The sequence below is a fragment of the Merops nubicus genome, unplaced genomic scaffold, assembly GCF_000691845.1.
Source record: "Merops nubicus isolate BGI_N331 unplaced genomic scaffold, ASM69184v1 scaffold5512, whole genome shotgun sequence".
In the NCBI taxonomy this organism is placed as follows: Eukaryota; Metazoa; Chordata; class Aves; order Coraciiformes; family Meropidae; genus Merops; species Merops nubicus.
In genome coordinates this window covers 11,034-30,069 of record NW_008595502.1, presented here as the reverse complement: position 1 = coordinate 30,069, position 19,036 = coordinate 11,034, and the positions used below count along the sequence as shown (strand labels likewise).

The 19,036-nt window shown below is 41.5% G+C and overlaps 1 protein-coding gene across 1 annotated transcript in view; it reads left to right on the top strand.

The window, feature by feature from the left end:
• Positions 1-17,446, top strand: part of LOC103768897 (chromosome unknown open reading frame, human C10orf90) — a gene marked incomplete at its 5' end in the record, with an annotated part of 31,491 nt that extends 14,045 nt beyond the window's left edge. The window contains 6 exons of the mRNA XM_008936060.1: positions 1,037-1,321; positions 3,779-3,972; positions 4,643-4,844; positions 14,806-14,869; positions 15,894-15,993; positions 16,534-17,446. Of these exons, the coding sequence (XP_008934308.1) occupies positions 1,037-1,321; positions 3,779-3,972; positions 4,643-4,844; positions 14,806-14,869; positions 15,894-15,993; positions 16,534-16,572 (884 nt within the window). The remainder of the gene's footprint in view (positions 1-1,036; positions 1,322-3,778; positions 3,973-4,642; positions 4,845-14,805; positions 14,870-15,893; positions 15,994-16,533) is intronic.
• Positions 17,447-19,036: the final 1,590 nt, after the last annotated feature.

Here is a 19,036-nt window from a genome sequence, read left to right as displayed (position 1 = left end):
TAAGTCTTTAGATCTTGGCTCAGCCTGTGACTAGAGCTTCCAATAGGCAATTTGTGCCCATGATTAAAGAGGAAGAGCAGAGTGATGCTATGTGCAGAGCTTTGTGGGTGCCTGCCCACCAGGGACCACTGTTGAATGGTTTATAGGGACTTCTTTGAGACAGCTCCAGCTTGTTGCTCCTTTTTTCCCTGCCTGATGATCCTGTTGCCCTTTCCATGCTGTTCCTAATTACTTGGATTTTGTTTCCTTATGTTTTTCTATTCTATCTCTTCTCCCTTCAAAACTCTGCTTAAAATGGACTCATTTGCCTGTGTTTCCAGTTTTTTAGGGTTTTGCTGGCAGTGGTCATGGTCACCTTGGGTCACCTTTCAAGGTTTGTATAAGCACAGAGCTTACCCAGCTTGCTCTGTTGCTTTGACATGGCAGGGTCCTGCAGTGGTAGCTGCTTGTGCAACCTCCTTCTCAATAAAACCATTTCAGGGGAAAGCTTTACTTTGTACAAATCAGACCTTTCGTTTCTGTTGGTCCCTGGCTGTGCACAGAGGTAGAACAGGGCACTAGAAATGCTGAAGATGGGAGATGCTACTCAAGCAGCCACTTCACGACAGAGAAATCAAACCCCTGATCTCAAAACCTCACAGACCTTGGTTTTTATCACAGCCACCATTGGATCCAGAACTAATTTTGACCAGGTTTAACCAATCTAAACTGCTCCTCTCAAGTGACTAAGAGACAAGACAAAGACACATAGTGTACATTTTTCTCAGAGGTATCTTGACCCTTTCACGCTGCCCATTGGAGCATCTCTATATTATTTAGAATGGCACTTTATTTTTATGATGAGTCTCCTCTGTGATTATTTCTATCAGTAACACTTTGTTGGCAGTCATGATAAAATTTGTACCAGTCATGACTTTTAAAATATCAGCTGAAAATGGTTTTGCAGGAAATAAGAATTATAATGATTAGAAGGCTGAGGAGAAAAAATATTCCCATGTTCTAGAATTTGAGGTTGTTTTTTTTCTGTTTTTCCCAGGAACACAAATGTTGTCAGGAAGCAAGAAGCAGCAACACACCATGGGCAGGAGCAGCACAACGACCTCTGGCTCTCTTCCAGAGACAGCATCCAGAAAGGCAATCGCTACTGATGGCTCATTGAAAAAGACAGTTCACTCCAAAAACACCTCCAAATCCAAAGAGATCCAAGCACAGGGCATCCTGAAACCAAAAACGTCTGTCTTCGGTAGTATGTGCAATATAAAGGCTTCATCAAGAGCCCTCGTTGAAGAAAATCCTCACAGGCAAAACCAGCTCCTAAAAAGTAAGGTACAAATCCTACTGTGGTTGTTAGGAATATGGTTTCAATAATAAGATGAGATCAGTCTCAAAGAAAAAAAGTGAAATAATGGAAAGTCAGTCTGGTTTTGTCCAGCTTTAAGTGCTGAGTATGAGTCATCTGGTGAGAGATCAATCAGCTATCTGACTGTATACATTGCTATGGTTAATAGAAAACAAGATTAAAATGAGATAGATAGGCTTACTTTGTAAGTAGGTTCAAGAAAATCTTGAAAAAACATTAAAATTGCAGAACCAAGCAGTCCCAGTCCAGCCAAGAAACACCAGAAGTGAGGTTAATTTTACAACCCTGTTCTGATACCTTTCCTTTCAACTGTGCAATCCTTTTCCTTTTGACACATGGTGCACAGGCGTAGCATGACATACCTCCTTTGGGGACATTACCATGAAGATTAAAAAAGAAAAGGTTTAACAATTGATTATCAACAAGATTTTAGCATGTAAAATATAATTTCCTCGAGTTCAGCACATGTTTGGAGGTTGTCATTCCAGCACTTACTCAGGTGGCTAAACTGGAGATGACAGAAGCAGCAGTATTTATGCATAAGGTATTTTTCCAGGAGATAACTGAGATATAATAGAGATTAATTTGGCTTTGGTGTCAACAGGTTTGTGAGACATCTACTCCAAGAACACCATAAAAGGGGTAAAAATGGTCATATAACATTTTTCTCTCACAGTGTTTTTTCTTAACAGATTTTTTGCAGGCAGGTAGGCAAAACTTTTTCATTATTGCCTATTAAAGCTACTGAAAATAATCCCCATTTAGGCCACCTCACTCACTGGCAATGACTTAGTGTTACAAAAGTGAAGCATCCACTGAGATCAATCAAGGATAAAGTTAATCAACACCTCTGTAAACCTGGCTTATCGAGGAGTTTAATTTCATGTTCACAGATTTCAAGGTGGGTTTTTTTTTTTCAGAATAATGAGCAGTATTAGGGAGGAAATACAGTTCAGGCTTTTATGAGGCAAATGTACCCAAGACAGACCATTTTCTTTATTTTTTTTTTTTTAAGTACAATATAATATGTACAATATGTCATAAAGAGGAAAATATTTTAGAGTTTATTGTAACCAAAAATTGAAATAAAACAGTAATGGGCTTTATTCCCAGATATTTAGTTCTAGAAATCAAATTATTTGGCATGAAGTACTCCAGTGTGACTTTTCAAAATAGTCTCTTCCGAAGTTCTTTTGTTATTTCAGATTAATTCTGTCCTCTAAATGAGAATCTTGTCAACTCTAATTTTGAGCACATAGCCTCTTTTGGGCCTAGTTTGTGCAGGGAGTATCAGCCATAGAGCATTAAAGCACAATTCTAAGTGTAGACAATAATCTTTTTGTTCTCAATGGAAGACTTTGTGAATTGACACCTTACATAATAATATGCCCCTTACATATGATTTGTCCCTCACTAAAAGAAGGACATTCAGATGCTGGAGAACATCCAAAGAAGAGCAGTGAGGCTGGTGCAGGGTCTGGAGTACAAGTTTTGTGAGGAAGGACTGAGGGACCTGGGGGTTTTTAGCCTGGAGAAAAGGAGGCTCTGGGGAGAGCTTCTCCCTCTCCACATTTCCCAGGAAGGAGGCTGGAGTCAGGTGGGGGTCGGGCTCTTCTCCCAAGGAACAAGCCATAGGACAAGAGGAAACAGCCTCAGTTGTGCCAGGGGAGGTTTAGACTGGACTTGAGGAACAATTTCTTCCCCAGAAGGTTTGTCCAGGGCTGTGCCAGGCTGCCCAGGGCAGTGGTGGAGTCCCCACCCCTGGAGGGGTTTCCAAGCTGTGGAGATGTGGTGTGAGGGACACGGGGCAGTGGGGACCTGGCTGTGCTGGGGAACAGTTGGACTCGATGATCTTAATGGTCTTTTCCAGCCAAAATGATTCTATGATTTTAACCTTTTGTTTATTATTTTTTTATGGAGTCATTCCTTTGGCTGGTGAATATACAGAAATGATAGAAACCAAGCCATGTTATTAGAAAAGGCAAAAACAAGAGTCGTGTTGATGAGAACCTCAGTATGGCGAGAGAGAAACGAGATGTGATTAAGGTCCATAACAATGTTATTTCCTCCAATACATTGAAATGAATCCCAAGTGCCAGTTGCAGCATGATATCTTCTGCTTTCCATGATGTAACTGTGTCACAAAAGCCTCTTGCTTTTGGGAAGCAAACACCAGCAAACTGAGCTAAGCATCTGAGTGGTTTAATTATGCTTCAATGGCTTAATGTGAAAGATACTCTGGGTGTCACAGGGCAGCGAGTAGCACCTATGATTAGATTTGATCTATTCTGCTTAATGAGGCCTATTAATAATACGTTGGCATTCTTATTTCAGAAATTGCCCTCTATGTCTAATGAGGTGGAGAACCCAATAAAAAATTAACCGTGCACTCTTAACGAACTTTTAAATCTCTCGAAGGTGATTATGAATTCTGTGGTTCAAGTGACAAAACGAAGGAGGGTGTGGAGGAGGATGAGCAGGAGCAAGCCAGCAGGGTAACACTATCTGCAGCTTGCTTGCCAGATGTTTCTCCTGAGAAAAATGACGTGTTCACCCAGCCAGAAACCAGCTCCCTGACACACAAAACTCCACCAGCCCCACGGACGCTGCGGGTAAAGCATCAATTTGTTGTTATTTTTGTTGTCAATACAGGGATTTTTTCATTATTATTATAGTATTTAAAACAAAAATTCCTTCCTCCATCCCTTTTTTCTCCTTTCCAGTGAAATTTAGGTAGCTTTAAGTCCACCAAGACTTGCCTGCCTTCTCCTCCAGCACGTTGCAAACCAATCTCCATTCCTGCCTTCCATCCTAAGACATTCCTGAATGTTGAAGCAACTTTTGACTGGAAAGCATTTTCTTTCTGGATCAGCCATGACTAGATTTGCATGACAATCTAAATAAACAGGAAAGTTTGTGAACTGTTGGTGACAAGCTGCTTCGGCGATGGGGTGAGACAAAGAAACAGGCAAAACATCAAGAACTTGAATTTGGATAACTTGTAAAAATACGTAATTCAAACCCTTTTGGATCTGTTTCTTGAACGTTGGGTGTTTTTTTTTTTACAAATTCTCCTTTGCCTGATTTGGAAATTTCACACCAAGGCAGCTTTCTAACGGTGAAAGGAAGTAAAGACAGATAGGAAGGCAGTTTGCTGACTTTTGGGCAGCCAAGCCATCATTTTCATGGATCATCTTTCTGAACCCCGTTAGATGCACGTCACATTTTTTCCCTTCCTTTTAATTCTTTTCAAACCAAGCATTTTTTCTCCATTTCATTTAGGAAGCCCTAGAAATGCATAACCCTCAGTTCATCTCCCGTTCACAAGAAAGGCTGAAGAGACTTGAACATATGGTGCAGCTGAGGAAAGCCCAGCAGAGCCGTGCTCCTCCGAGCAACCAAGGAGCGCTTCTTCTTCGCAAGCTTTCTTCCTCATCCTCTTCAAGCAAAAAAAAGCAATACACCATTCCTGACCCGCTCAGTGGTGAGTGGAATTGTCACCAGCAGTGGTTCTGGAGCTCTGGCAGTGGAAGGAGTCTTGCTCAGGGACTTTTTGTCATCATCACATGCAATTCTGTTCTTCTGCATGATGCAAGTTGCTGCTGGCTGTAGAGAATCATAGAACCACAGAATGGTTTGGGCTGGAAGGGACCTTTGGAGGTCATCTAGTCCAACCCCCCTGCAGGGAGCAGGGACATCTGCAGCTAGAGGGGGTTGCTCAGAGCCCTGGCCAACCTCACCTGGGATGGTTCCAGGGATGGGGCAGTGACCACCTCTCTGGGCAACCTGGGCCAGGGGCTCAACACCCTCAGGGTCAAAAATTTCTTCCTTAGATCTAGTCTAAATCTCTCTCTTTTAGTTTAAAACCATCACCCCTTGTCCTGTCACAACAGGCTCTGCTAAAAAGTCTGTCCCCAGCTTTCTTTAGGCCTCCTTTAAGTACTGAAAGGATGCAAGAAGGTCTCCCCAGAGCCTTCTCCTCTCCAGGCTGAACAAACCCAACCTTCTCACCCTGGCCTCACTCTTGAGGGGCTCCAACCCTCTGATTAAATGACGTTTCATAAACATCACACCTCACAGAAAGACCATTCTGGGGAGACAAGTGACATGGGGAGATTTGGCAACAGGAGTCCCAGCCTGGTCTTCTCAGCAGCTTCTGGTGTGGACTTGCTCCTTGACTCACAAAGCCCTCAGCAGTGAGCTAGCCATTGAAGAACCCTTGTCTGCCCAGCAGCTCTATGCAAGGCTGCTAAATCAATGCATCTGAACTCTGTGATTTCCCAATTTGAGTTGTTTAGGTTGTTTTATTACCCTAGTGGTAAACAGATTCAATATCCAACAAGTAAAATGGTTCTTTCTGAGAAGCTCCCTTGCAGCTCCCTCCCAATTGCACCTCTGTAAATATCTACATGCAAGATGTTAAACAAATTACTTTTGGTTTTCTTTTTTTTTTTTTTTTAATTGCCATCTGGATGGTAATTAATTCAATTGACTAAAGAAACACATTTACTTGATTGATTGGCATTCCTCTCTACGTTTTGGCTTTAAATCTGTGGCTGTTGGAGGCAGCATTATTCTACTGAAATAAATTGAAAACATTAAAGAGGGAGACGGGTCACTTGGAGGAAGCAGGAAAGAAAATCTTTGATGGCCTCAACACTGGGAAGTATTTATTTATGTCTTTTGGGCTACCTGGGCAATGAGACTGGGTGTAGGAAAGTTGGGTGCAGCCCCCATCTTGGGGCTTTTGGCATGTTTGGGGTTGGGAAGTACCAATTTCCATCTCTACATCAGGTCATCTTCAAAAGTCCCTCAAACCACTCTGCAAATACTTTACAAAACAGAAAAATGAAAGGTTAAACCTAGTTCTCCTTAAATTATAATTAAAGATTAATCTTTATGCTTGCTTAATGAGTAATAAAAGCATAATATTGAAATATATTCATTAATTATTCAAGTAAATGACTATTTCCCTCTTTTAGTGGTTGGTCATTAAAGATGAATTTGTCTAAAGAGAATCTTTAGTTTCTGTAACTCATCTGCCTTTGTGGGGCCACCTGTAATTTTCTGTTTGTGAGATCTTAATATTTTTATGATGACAGAAGGGTTGTATCTTTGTTATTTAAGCATAACTGTAATTAGTACTGGAATTCCTAGATGCCTGATAAAGCCCAACAGTGGAGGCTGCAGTTCAGAGGGCTGAGCAGGAGCGTACTGAGCATATTTAATTTGCTCTGAGTTCTGACAATTGGCATTTTAGGACTTCTCCTGGTGGGTGCTATTGTGCAGAAGGATTAGTATCATTAATGAGTCCCAGAGTGGGGGAATCTTTGTTTCCTATAGGTGCTCCCAAGCTTTTCTAGTTGCAACCCTTCTTGCAGAAGAGACAAGGGCTTCCCCCTCATGCTCACAAAGGGCGTTGTCCTGTGTCCTTCTGAGGAAGGACATCCCACTATGGTCACAGCTTTCTCCTACCCTTTTGCCAGCCCCCAAAGCTAGAAGGAAGAGTAGTTGTCATTTGTTGTCATTGTCATTCTGTATTCTCTGGAAAAACCATTTTAGCATGGAAAATGTGCTTTGGAAGCAACAAAGGACTTGGCCTCGTGCTCTAGAAAACTCAAGTAAAATGAAACACAAATTCAGCTGTAGTCCAGGTGGGGGTGGAAGCATGGGGTCATTTACTGGGTGAAGATGTGAGGATGTCATTTCACATTGTCACCTGCTGCAAGGGAGGCTGTGGCCACATCAGCAGTGTCACCACTTGCTCTGTTGCTGCGCATGGCCCACCCATGCCTCTGTATTTCAGTGGGGTCTAGCAGGACCTGCTCTCTAATTTATTTTCTTTTTAAATTGGGGTTCTCTCACTGAGATTTTGTCAGATCAAACAATTGATCCAGCTTGTCAAACAGTGTGGTGATCAGAGGAGGCGAGAAGGAGGCTTGGAGATGGTGAGCACCACCTCCCTTGGCACCAGCCTTCTGTTTTTCTGGGTGTAATAAGACTGTACCCTTCTCAAAGAGAACTCCCAGGCTGCTCATGTGCCACCCCCATGCTCAGATGACACCAAAAGCTGGATGAGCAAAGCAAACAGGGCAGGGTTCATCCCTACCTATGTTTTTCAAGGCCAGCTTTTCAAGCAGTAGAAAGCCTGGGTTGATGAAGGGCACAAAGTGGCCAGAAGAGGAAAAATATCCTAAGGTGTGTCTGTAGGTTACACCTGATGGTCTTCAAAAAATCCCAGCCACATGCAGCCCCCCTCCAGGTTTCTTGCCCTGGGGAAGCTGGCTGCTCTTTCACAGCAACACACAAAATTAAGGACCCAGGAGGGTTAAAATGATGACCTGGAAACTTTCTGAAGTGTATAGCACTGTATTGATGGTACCTCTAGGTTTCAGGGTGTGATCCTGTGGTTATTTTTTTCAGTTTCCTCCTTTCTCCTTTTTTCTCTCTCCTGATGCCTTTGGGATTTGGGGAGCTAGAGGTCTTTATGGCTCCAAGGTTCATAGGGCTCATAGGTGCTGGTGCACCCTCATACGTTTTCCAGTGATATTACTGGTAAGAGCAGGTTGGCTGATGAGTTCAATTTCCAGTGACCCCAAGGATGGATTGGAACTGCTTTTGTGGCTGGGCAGGAGAAGATTGTCTCTGTGTAGCCCCAAGGTGCTCACAGAGCAGGTCACTGCAGCATCCTCTGCAATAACATGAGTTGTCCAAGTAGTTTTCCACCACCAGAGGACATCCCCTAGCCCAGTTCCCCTTGTGCACCTCCCTGCTCCCATGGGAAGGTGGCACAGGAGAGGGATAGATGGGATAATTTGCTTTTACATGGGTGTAAATGGGGGTTAAGCTGCATTTTCCCTTGGCACTTCACAAGTTTGCTGCAATTATATCTCCAAAGTGAACTCATAAAATACCCTTCACTCTGAGCTCACAGCTTTTCTTTCAACAAGTTTCACCCAGGAAAAAGTGCCATGGCCTTCAGAGGTTTTTCTCCACCTGAGATTATTCTATCAGACTAAAGTATCTTTATTAATACGAAATTATTTCAGATTTTTCAATTCTATGAAATTATTTGCTAGCATGGGTTTCCAGTGTTTTGACAGTGTGGCTACAACTTTAGTTCCTTGTCAGAGAGAGAAGTATTTGCCATTCAGCATCATTTCCATATAAATACAAACATCTGTGCAGTTTCCATTTACCTTCTCATCCTCAAAAAAAAAAAGAAACCCAAGTCGTTTACCATTTTTAGTTCTAAATTCACGAGCAGGATTTGACAAAACGCTGGAAGAGATCTTAGCAAAATGAAACTGTTTACCCTGCAGAAGATTTTATCATCACAAGAGCCCTTGGAAGGCAGAGAACCTGCAACTCTCACGCTAGCCTTTGAGCTGTGTAATGTGTGCTGCTAAATTTCGAGAGCACTAATTAGTCCAAGATAGACTCCTCTGCTGTTGACTACGTCGAACAAATTAGAGACCCCACTGTGACGAACTGAATGGAAACAATGTTCAAATAACTGGATTTAAATCTCCAAAAGCTTAATGTAATTACTTCAGTGACAGGACTACCAGCTGTTTATAGGCCTTTAAATCTGCATAATGAACAGCCTTTGTGATCTTAGTGTACACAAGCACTTTCAGGGGGTTGAAAAGATTTCTCAGACACATATTTGGTCACACCTTCCATTTTCCTTGCCTTTGAGAGGGGGGTGGTTCATTGGGAGCAACCATTGAAGTTGAACGTTAATATTCAACCCCTACCGTGGTGTCTGCTGTGCATCTCTGGGTTTGTAGCCAAATCTTGTATCTTTAATAATATTTTGGAAACAAGTTTCGAGCTCCTCGGTGGTGCTTCTGAATCTTTCCAGAAAGCTTTATTGTGACTGCAGAAGCCTGGAGGGTGAGGGTTGGTGTGTGTTTGTTTGTGTTTTCAAGGGGTTGGTCTTTTGTGAAGCTCTACACCACAGAGGTTTTTATTTGGAGTGTAGAGAGAGGAGAAGATGGCAATCAGAGGATTTACAATAAGTGTGCAGCTGGCAAATCCTCTAGCTGCTGACGTGCATCCTCATGGTCTTCAGATGCCATTGGTGGCTGATGAGATGTTGGCAGCCACCAGCCCATCTCTGTTCACGTGTGACTTCAGGTTGAGCCATTTCCCTGGTTCCTTTTCCCCATCAAAACTCACAGCTAGCAGTAGTGTCACTGACCCTGCTGGCACCTGACTTCTTGGTTCAAGCTGACGGCTCTGAATCAGACTAAGCTGCAATCAGGCAATTGAATTAGGAAGAGGAATGACCTCTTTTATTATATTATTACTCATTACATTGATTAAAGCAGTGTCTATGAGTCAGCTAAACACGGCAGCACATTGCAGGTCAGTGGCAGTGGGTGACACAGTCCCTCAGGAGTCACTGTGATGACGAGGGAGGAGGTGATGTAGTGAAAAGGGTGAGCAGCACATCCCCTCTGTGCCCTCACCCTTGAGAAGTGGGGAGATAACCAGCCTCTGTGCAAGGAAAGAGGCAATAAATAGGGGAAACTGCAGATATGAAGAGTTTTCTGTGGGGCTGATGCCACTGTGGAAACAATGTGCCTTCTACAGGGTGACTCACAAAGTCCAGTCAGTGTGCTGGGGGGTAATTTCATTGGAGTCTTGTAGTGGCCAAACAGAAAACTGATTTTTTTTTCATGATGGACTTTTTAATCCAGGAGTAAAAGGTCTGATTGCACCCATGTTTAGAAATTGAAACTAAAGAAATCAGGATTAAGAAGCTGGGGAAAAGTACCATTTGGACAGAGGAGACTCAAATCTCCTGTATCTTGCCCAAAATTGTGTTAGCATGAAAATATTTTCATAAATCTCTAAACTTTATGGCTTTTTTAGAGATACTTGTGATTTTTTTTTTTAGTGATACTTGAGATACTCAGTTTCCTGTTGTTAAAACTGAAATATCAAGGAAAATCAGATGCCTCAATAGATACAGTGTAGGCCAGACCTGAACAGCTAGAAAACCCATGAACCCTCTTCCTGTGGGTCACCTTGGATGAAGGACCACTTTGGAGCTACAGCATTTCTCCAAGATGAGCAGAAAATCCAGGCAGTCTTACCATCAAACCTTTGAATAGTGGGTGGTTGGTTTTTTTAATAAATATAACCAAAACCTCATCTGTTGACTGCAGCTGAAGTAATTCATTGCGTGAAGTCACTGACACACAATGAGCAAAGGTTTGGGTGTAGTTTAGTTTATGTTCTCTGGGTGAATTCCCAGTCAAGTGCTATGGGCATGTTAAGCTCAATGCCACCTCCACATTTATCTTCCATTCGAGGCTATTTTATTTTTTAAAGGACTGCTGGTTTAAAAAAAACAGTGTTTTAAAATATCTTTTCTATTTTAGGACTTGCCTGAGAGAATGGGCTTTGGGCAAACTAATTTTTCAATTCAGTTAAAAAAATAACACAGTTTAATTAGAGAACCACCACTATCAGCACTTTGCTTGTCAGGGACTGGCAATGTATCCTCAAAGGCATATTTTAGCTCCTAAATGTATGTAGATTCTGATGGGTCCAGTCTAGGCTTTGATAAATTTTGCCCCTCTTTTTTAAGTGTTTCAGTGATTTAATAGTAAATAGTAAGTCAGAGGATGGTTCCAACACAATCATTTTATCTGTTCTCTGTCTAAACATTTACTAACGTCCCAAGCAGGGAAGTTACTCATCCTGAGCTGCAGTTTAGCAGTAGTCAAAATATATTATAGTGATGAGCCATTTACCTTCATTTCCAGCTTGCTGGAGTGGCTTCTTTCTCCCACTGTTGAGATGTCAGACCACTGTTGGATGCAGCGTTGGTATAAATACCAGAAGCTCTGTAGAGTCACAAGGGTTGCATAAAAAAAACACTAAAAAAGTGTTTCATGCTTATCTGTCTATATTTTTAATAACTGTGGTACATCCCTGGAAATGCTGAATGCCTGCTTTGAAATCCCATTTTTCCTAACCAGAAAAAAAAAAAAACTATTCAGAATAGTTTTCTCCAAAAGTAATACAAGGGTATGAAATTTGGTAAGGAATTTGATAAAAGGTAATTTAGAAGACTATCAGCCTTGGGAATTGTCCACCTTATGCTCCACTTTGATCTTTTGCTTGGTAGGGAAGAATATTAATTCAGGTCTTCATGATGTGTTTGGCAAGTTATTCTAGCTCTGAATGTGTGCTGCTCTTCTGCTCTGAAATACCCTTTCTCCTCAGAATGGAATATTAACAAATGTTTAAATACACATCTGACTTTTATTTTCTCATTTATACCTTTTTATTTCATTTTTTTTCAGTTCGTTTTTGAATTCTAAACCTAAAATCCATCCAGGATTAGCTTTATTTCTTCTTGATGCTTGCACGTGATTCTTTTTGTTCTCAGAGAGATACTACGTGACTGTTTATCCCTAAGCATTAACCTTTTGACTCCCAAGCTGCTTTACAAAGGATATTTTTACAACCAAGGTAGATTTATTTTTTTTCTTGGAGGTTTTTCCCCAGAGTCTGTTTTTAATCCTTCCCTTCAAAGCCACCAGCACAACCACATACACAGTTCCAGGCAGAATTGTAGGTATTATAATAATAGGAATTATGCCCTTTAAAACCATTTCTGTGCCATCAGGGGAGGGTTGTTCTGGAGAGACAGCCACGTACTCCAGCAGCCTCTGTGGTGCTTCCCAGCACTCAAACATAGAAGCCAGCCTGTTTTAGTGACTTCTAGAAAAAATACAGATAATTTTGTCAGGCTGTTTACAAGATAGGTTGCAGGCCTGCAGATCCCTGGCTGGGTTTTTCATCCCTGGTGTGTTCTGGTGGCTACGCACAGAGATCTGGAAATGTTAAGGTGTCATTAACAGTTTTTATTTAGAATAAAAATAATTGATTTGGAATTTATTTAGAATAAAAATAATTTAGGGGATCCCTAAAAGAATTAGTTTTGTTCTGGAAATCCTACATCTGAGAATTCATGGTATAAAAGCTCCTAAATTTGAGCAGATATAACTCCCTGTGCATAGGAAATAATAAAACCCTCAGGCTCTGTGCTGGCCACTCACACTGTCTGATCATGTCACATCTTGGGAGAGGTCCACCTTGACTTGCTGTGTGAAGGCTTGGTGCAGGTAGTGCAGGTTTCTGCTGGGGTATTGTTGCCAGTGCCCTCAGCTGCTCTGCTGTGCCCCAGCCCGTGGGAACACACGAGGAACTGGTTGTCCCACCAGGGATCTCATACCAAGAACCCTGTTACCACACAGACAAAAAAAGATGCCAGAATTGACTGTGCAGCATGAAATGCCTCCTGGTTTTGTTTTAGTGCTGCAGAGAACCCGTGGTGATGGTTTTCTATGATTTCAGACCGATCCTGTGCCACTCTCTGGGTTAGAGGACACGCCTTTTGGGAAGGGATTCATCCTGCAAGCCTGAGCTGTCAGAATGTGATGTGCAACCTCGAGCAGCAAGGGACTGTGCTGAGGCTGCTCTGAAGTGTGCTGGGATCCACACTGGTCCCAGAAAAATCGATGACCCTGGACCCTAATCCTTCACCAGGAGCATCTGGGTCACAGGCCATCTGGTCCCTAAAGTTTCGGGGTTATTTCGGACAGCAATAGCATCCAAATATTTATTCTTTTTAAGCTTATCAACATGTAAATGAACATAAACCCACTAATAAATAGAAGACAAATTATATTTTCCTAGCAAATTGAGCATGTTGCTTGTGTGTACTGAAGATTTAATAAGCATGATTAAGTGTAGACAACCACTGAGTGGAGAACAGTTAGTCCTCAGGCAGAGGAGGCTTCGCAGCCTCCCCTCCTTTCTCAGTTTGAGTTTTGAAGACTGTACAAGTTCAGAACAACTCCCTTTTATTTTTACATCGAGATACATTGGTCTTGAAGAACATGTAGCATTTTCCCAAAAAACATGGTAATCCAAGTACAATTTTGCCTCTAGGTGTAGCCCTGTAAGCTGCTCGGGGCTGTTTGATTCCTAAAACATCTCCTATAAATATCCCTGAACCATTTGGTGTTTTAAAAAATGAGGCAGCAAATGTGGTGGGGAGGGGTCCTGTTTTTGGGGACAGTGGTCACTGGGTCTGCTTACAGCCAGCATCTGCACTGGGCAGTTCTGGATCAAATTATTCCCTGTATTTACTTCTCTGCCTTGATTATTATATTTTGTCTCCAGTGAGATGGCAAAAGATGTGGTGCCTGCTGTGAGATATATATTATGTCTTCTAAGCTTCCTTGGAAAATGAAAAGCCTTGAAAGTTTCCATATATATTTATCTTATATATTTTGCAAAGATACTGGTAACTACCTCTGATGTCCAGCGACTGTGAGTGCACAGGGCATCACAACCCCATCCTCAGTGCCCTGGGAAACTGCCCAGACCTGGCTGGGTGTAGGCAACACTCTGGTCATCCTTGTGCTCAGAGATCTCCCTCCCCACTTCTTCTTTCATCATCCTGATGTAAATCTAAGTAACGTAGCTGTGTAGGCAGCAGTCCTCCCTCCCTCCTCTCCCTGGTAAGCATGGTGAGATACACTTTCCTTCATCAAGAATCAGCTCAGTTTATGTAATTACTGGTTTCCCACCTTGTACAAACACCATCCTTCCCCAATCAGAAACCCATTTTTGCAAGGAAGGTGTTAAAATCACCTATTCTTGAGACTCACGGAGTGCTAAGATCAGTAATTATTTTCCTGTATCCAGGGAAATGCTGATTGGAATTATCGCACATATCTTCATATTTGATCAGGAAAGGGTAATTTAATTTTCCTCCTCCTAATGCTCTGCATAATTACTCACGGCCCTGCAAAACAGGTGTAAATTGAATCAGAAATGCTCATAGCAAGCCAGGTTCCCAGCACACACCAGCTGAGGAGGTGGCTGCTGTATGGGTGCAATTTCCTGCAGGAGCACGTGGGGAAAATAGATCACTTAGAATCACAGAATACTTTGGAAGGAACCTTTAAAACTCATCTAATCCAACCCCTCTGCAGGGAGCAGGGACATCTGCAGCTAGAGCAGGTTGCTCAGAGCCCCGTCCAACCTCACCTGGAATGGTTCCAGGGATGGGGCATCAACCACCTCTTTAGGCAATATCCTAAAATCATCATTGGTTCTTGAAGTGAATCAAGGGCATACACAGCTCCCTGTGACAATGACAGGTCATAGGCACAGAAAATAAATGGTACTTGTCCTTCCTTACCTTCCTGTGAGGCAGCTTCAGGAAGCAATTCACCTCCAGATGAAGATGTTAAATGCCTTTCCATTGACCTGTTGAGATTTGGATCTACCCTTAGGCCTTCCAAAATTTAATCAAAACTAGAGTATCATGGCTACAGGGAATGTGACATTTTAAATTTCAGTAAATATGGGTTCCTCCAATATTAACTTTATTTTCCCTCTGCTAGATAATCTCTTCAAACCAAAGGAAAGATTCATTCCAGAGAAGGAGATGCACATGAGATCAAAAAGGTACAAATCTCTTGGGTTTAGAGTTCACTGCAAGACCTTGCTCTCTCACACCTCAGGCAGCACATTTCCACATCATCTTCACGTGCTGGAGGTTTTTCACTCTGCTTGCCATGCAGATTATGTGCTAATTATGGCACACAGTGCAGGAATTACAAGAAGCTATTAGGAACGTGGTGTCTGAGCTTGAACTGCATTGCACTTCATGCCATCCTTTACAGCCAGGAAAGCTGCAAAAGGGCAGAATTCATCTCATTTTTCAGAGTGTTCAAGATGCATCCCGTTTCTCTTCTCCAAAATACAATCTCCAGCCAGAACAGGCTGCTTCAAGAATTTGGTCTTGCAAAATTTGGTGATGGAAGAGCAGAACTAAACAGGGTTTGTATGTTTGGAAAGAATAGGGCTGCTGCAAAGGAATGTCCAAATTTCCTTTCAAATCCTTGGGAATTTTATATTGATTTCCATGGAAGGAGATCAGACCAGGAGTCAATTTTTTGAAGGCAACTCATGTTCTTTTTAAAATGGACAGATTATGTTCTCCTTGGTAAAAAGGGCTCCTAATGACAGGGGAAAAAAACGTTAAGAGTCTATAGTCATCTAATGATGGTTTTCTTCTCTTTTAGAAAAATACTTGAAAATAATTGCTTGGTATTAATTTTGTGATATAAATATAAACAAGTCTAGAGGCCAGATTCTGGTTTGAATTATGCTGCTCTAAATTGAACTAATTCCACTGAGCTCATTAGAAGCTACTCTAGAATTGTGCTGCTGCATTGAGATAACCTGATCCTGTCTCTATTTCTTTTTTAGTTCAACATTATCAATGTTTTTCAACAAGGTAATGTTTTAGATAAAAGCATTATTATTAATAATTTATATTTCCTGTGGCATAAATCTCATTCAAGTATTTAGAGATGTCCATTAATGACAAATATTGCATTGAAGCCAAACGTTTCCTATAGGAAAACCAAATTATTTGCAAGTCCCAGGGATGACGTGTGACGTTAACTTTCCAAATTCATTGCAGGATTTATGACAATTTACCCGAAGTAAAAAAGAAACAAGAAGAAAAACAGAAACGGATCATCCTCCAGAGCAACAGGCTGCGTGTTGAGATCTTTAAAAAGGTAAAAATTTACTCTGAAGGCCACGTAGAGCTTCGTAACCCTTTGTTACCTGTGCCTGGGGTCCTGCCTGGGGAGCCTCTGGACCATGTGCAAACCCTGAAAGCAAAGGATGGGTTTTAAATCTTGTCCTTGGGGTTAGGCACGTGTTTAAACTTGAATTATCAGCTGAACCTGGGAATAACTACCCCAGACCTTTGTTTTCTCAAAATGAGTAATTAATTGTGGTAGAAAGCTGCATTAGTGCAGTTAATCCAGGTGCAGAGCTGAGGCATTCCCAGATAATCCTGCTCCACGTTCCACATAATTACCAATTTTTCTTTGTTTAAATGCTCTGTCCCTCCACTTAATCACACCCTGCCTGGCCAAGATGGAAAAAAAATCACTTTTTTTCCTGTTTTGAGCCATCTAGCCTGGTAGATTTGAAGTCTGAGAATGCCAATAGCATCTCACCTGCAGCACCACTGTAGATTTCTACAGTTATACCCACCTCATATATTTTAATGGGATCTTAAGGCTCTTTTGCATTGCTTTTCTTCCCAGCAATTACTGGACCAGCTCCTTCAAAGAAACACAGAGTGACAAAGGATCTTCTTGCCCATCATCCTAATTGGATCTTGAATGCCTTTGACTGCTAGTTAAACCATAAAATTTATGGTTATCGGAATTACCTGGAGGTGTTTTTCTTATCTTTGGCTCTTTGTATAAAGAAAGATCATTTCTACTTCAATTGAAATTTTAAGGCAACTTTCAAGTAATCAAAAACAGCCTAAAAGGGAACACAGCTGTTTCAGAGCATCACCTTTTGGCCAGTTTACCCAGAGGAAATAATTTTAAGAATTTTTAATGCAAATACTGAATTACAGCGGTATTATTTATCTTAATCTTTTAAAAAGTACACGTCTCTGTAGCAATAGAGCTGGGTTTATAAGATCTGGAAAACTTATTTCTCTGAAGTATTCTATTAATTGATTTCCTGTGAGTTAAATCCTTGAAGTAAAGAAAAATGAATATCATTATTTGTTATGTTTAGAAACTAGCTGAAATAGCATTACCACATAATCATAGCAGCAGCAGTTTCACATTAATACTTAACATACCAAAAGGGACCAATATTTTAGCTCTCTGAAGAGCTCTAGTCCTGTTTATATAGTGAATCTACGTAGCAGGCTTACCTGTTAATGAATAAGATCTAAAAATTTGATTATAAAACGTTTTTTTCCCTCTTTTTCATTGTCATAGATGCTTTACTCCACTTCTGTAAGCATTAAGTATTTATGGAAATGGCATATTAAGAAGTGGTGCCAAGAAGTATGTTTGCATCAAAACTGCAGAACTAAAACCATCTGTAACGTTTGCCTCCAAAAAAATATTTAAATCTTTATTTGTACATTTTGGAAGTAAAAACAAACAGCTTACAAAGCCATGGGGTTTATTTATGGAATAAAAGATGAATATAATATTGATCCAACTGCTGTTTTTATTTGGTACTGTTAAATATAAAACAATTATGGAAACTGGCTGGGAAGTCATGCCTTTGTGTGCCACAGATCCTGTGGTGAAAAATATCATAGAAAATGCCATAAAAATCACTGCAAGTGTTAATCTCTGCTGCAGGAACACTCGGCTGAGTGTGTTTGAATGAGGCTGGAATTTGGCCTTTGATATCCATGCTTTATTTTTCCAATCTAGCCTGAGAGGCAAGGTCAGGTTTTTTTGGAAGAGGGATGTTTGTGAGCTGGGCTTTGGCCACTGAGATAGCCTCCAGCTGTGTGACCTGTGCTGGACACCAGGGACCTGGTTGGAGTTTGTGTCTCTCATACATTACTTTGATTCTTTGTGTTTCAGCTTCCCAGTTTGCCCAGTAGGATTAACGATGTTCATTTTTGCTCACAGAGAAGATATTTATTGAACAAATATATTGCATTCCAGATAGATAGCTTTAAAAACTCATCAATTAGTTTAATATATTTTGAGAGGACGTTTAAGGTAAGGTAATGCTGGCTGTGAGGAAGGAACTGCCAAGGTTCTTCCCCAAAAAAACCCTCCTTTTTCATAGATGCTTTGGCTTGGAAGGGACCTTCAAAGGTCACTTAGTCCAAGCCTCCTGCAGTGTACAGGGACATCTTTAACTAGACCAGGTTGCTCACAGACTCATCCAACCTGACCTTGAATGTTTCCAGGGACTTTTTAACCAAGCAAATAATGCTGCATTGGAAACCAAAGTCAGGATGGGGCCACAAATGGCTCTGAGAAGGATTTGTAAAAGGCACTACAAGAAGGAGCATCCTCCAAGCTTCACAGCTCAGCTTCGTGGTAGATCTGCTCTCCTGTGGGTTGGTTGATCCCTCTTGCTGCTTTCCAGGAAAAACATGTGGCATGCCTCAAACAGGAGGGCCTTTCTCTGGTGGACTTCTAGGTCTCCACCACAGAGTGGAGTCGTAAATTATAGCTGTGAACAAACCCACACACACGGTCTCTGAGACTGAATCTGCAGGATTATCTTTCAAGCTTTCCTCCACTTATGGCTCAGTACAACAACTAGAGACATTTCCCATGGAAGTCAGTGCCCAAATCCCCTTTGCTTTAATTAGAAACCTACCATTTTCCCCCTTGGTTCCTTAATCTCTAATTTCTTGATGTCAGAGAAATGCAGCTTTGGTTCATCAAGTTCATACCCTACAAGAGCATTATTTCCTAATGTATCCACAGAGAAATACTGCATATATTTAAGCCTGCTTTACTGTATACATTTAATTCTGCTTGCAGTCTTACCCTAGAGCCATAGCAAGACATTTTGGTATGGAGACAAGACATTTGGTGTTCGATATCCATGGAGCACACAGCAAGATACTGCCTGGCTCAGGGATGTCCTTTGGTTTGGGACTGACACCTAGTGCCACCAGAAGAGTGCCCCAAAACTTTTCCCACTTCTTCTCTGGCAGAGTGGAAGAGCCAGAGTCTTCCTCATTGGGAGTGAAGGAGTATTTTACATGGAAATCAGACAGGTTTTCCATGTAGGAAATGCCAAGAACTGCAGAGAGCT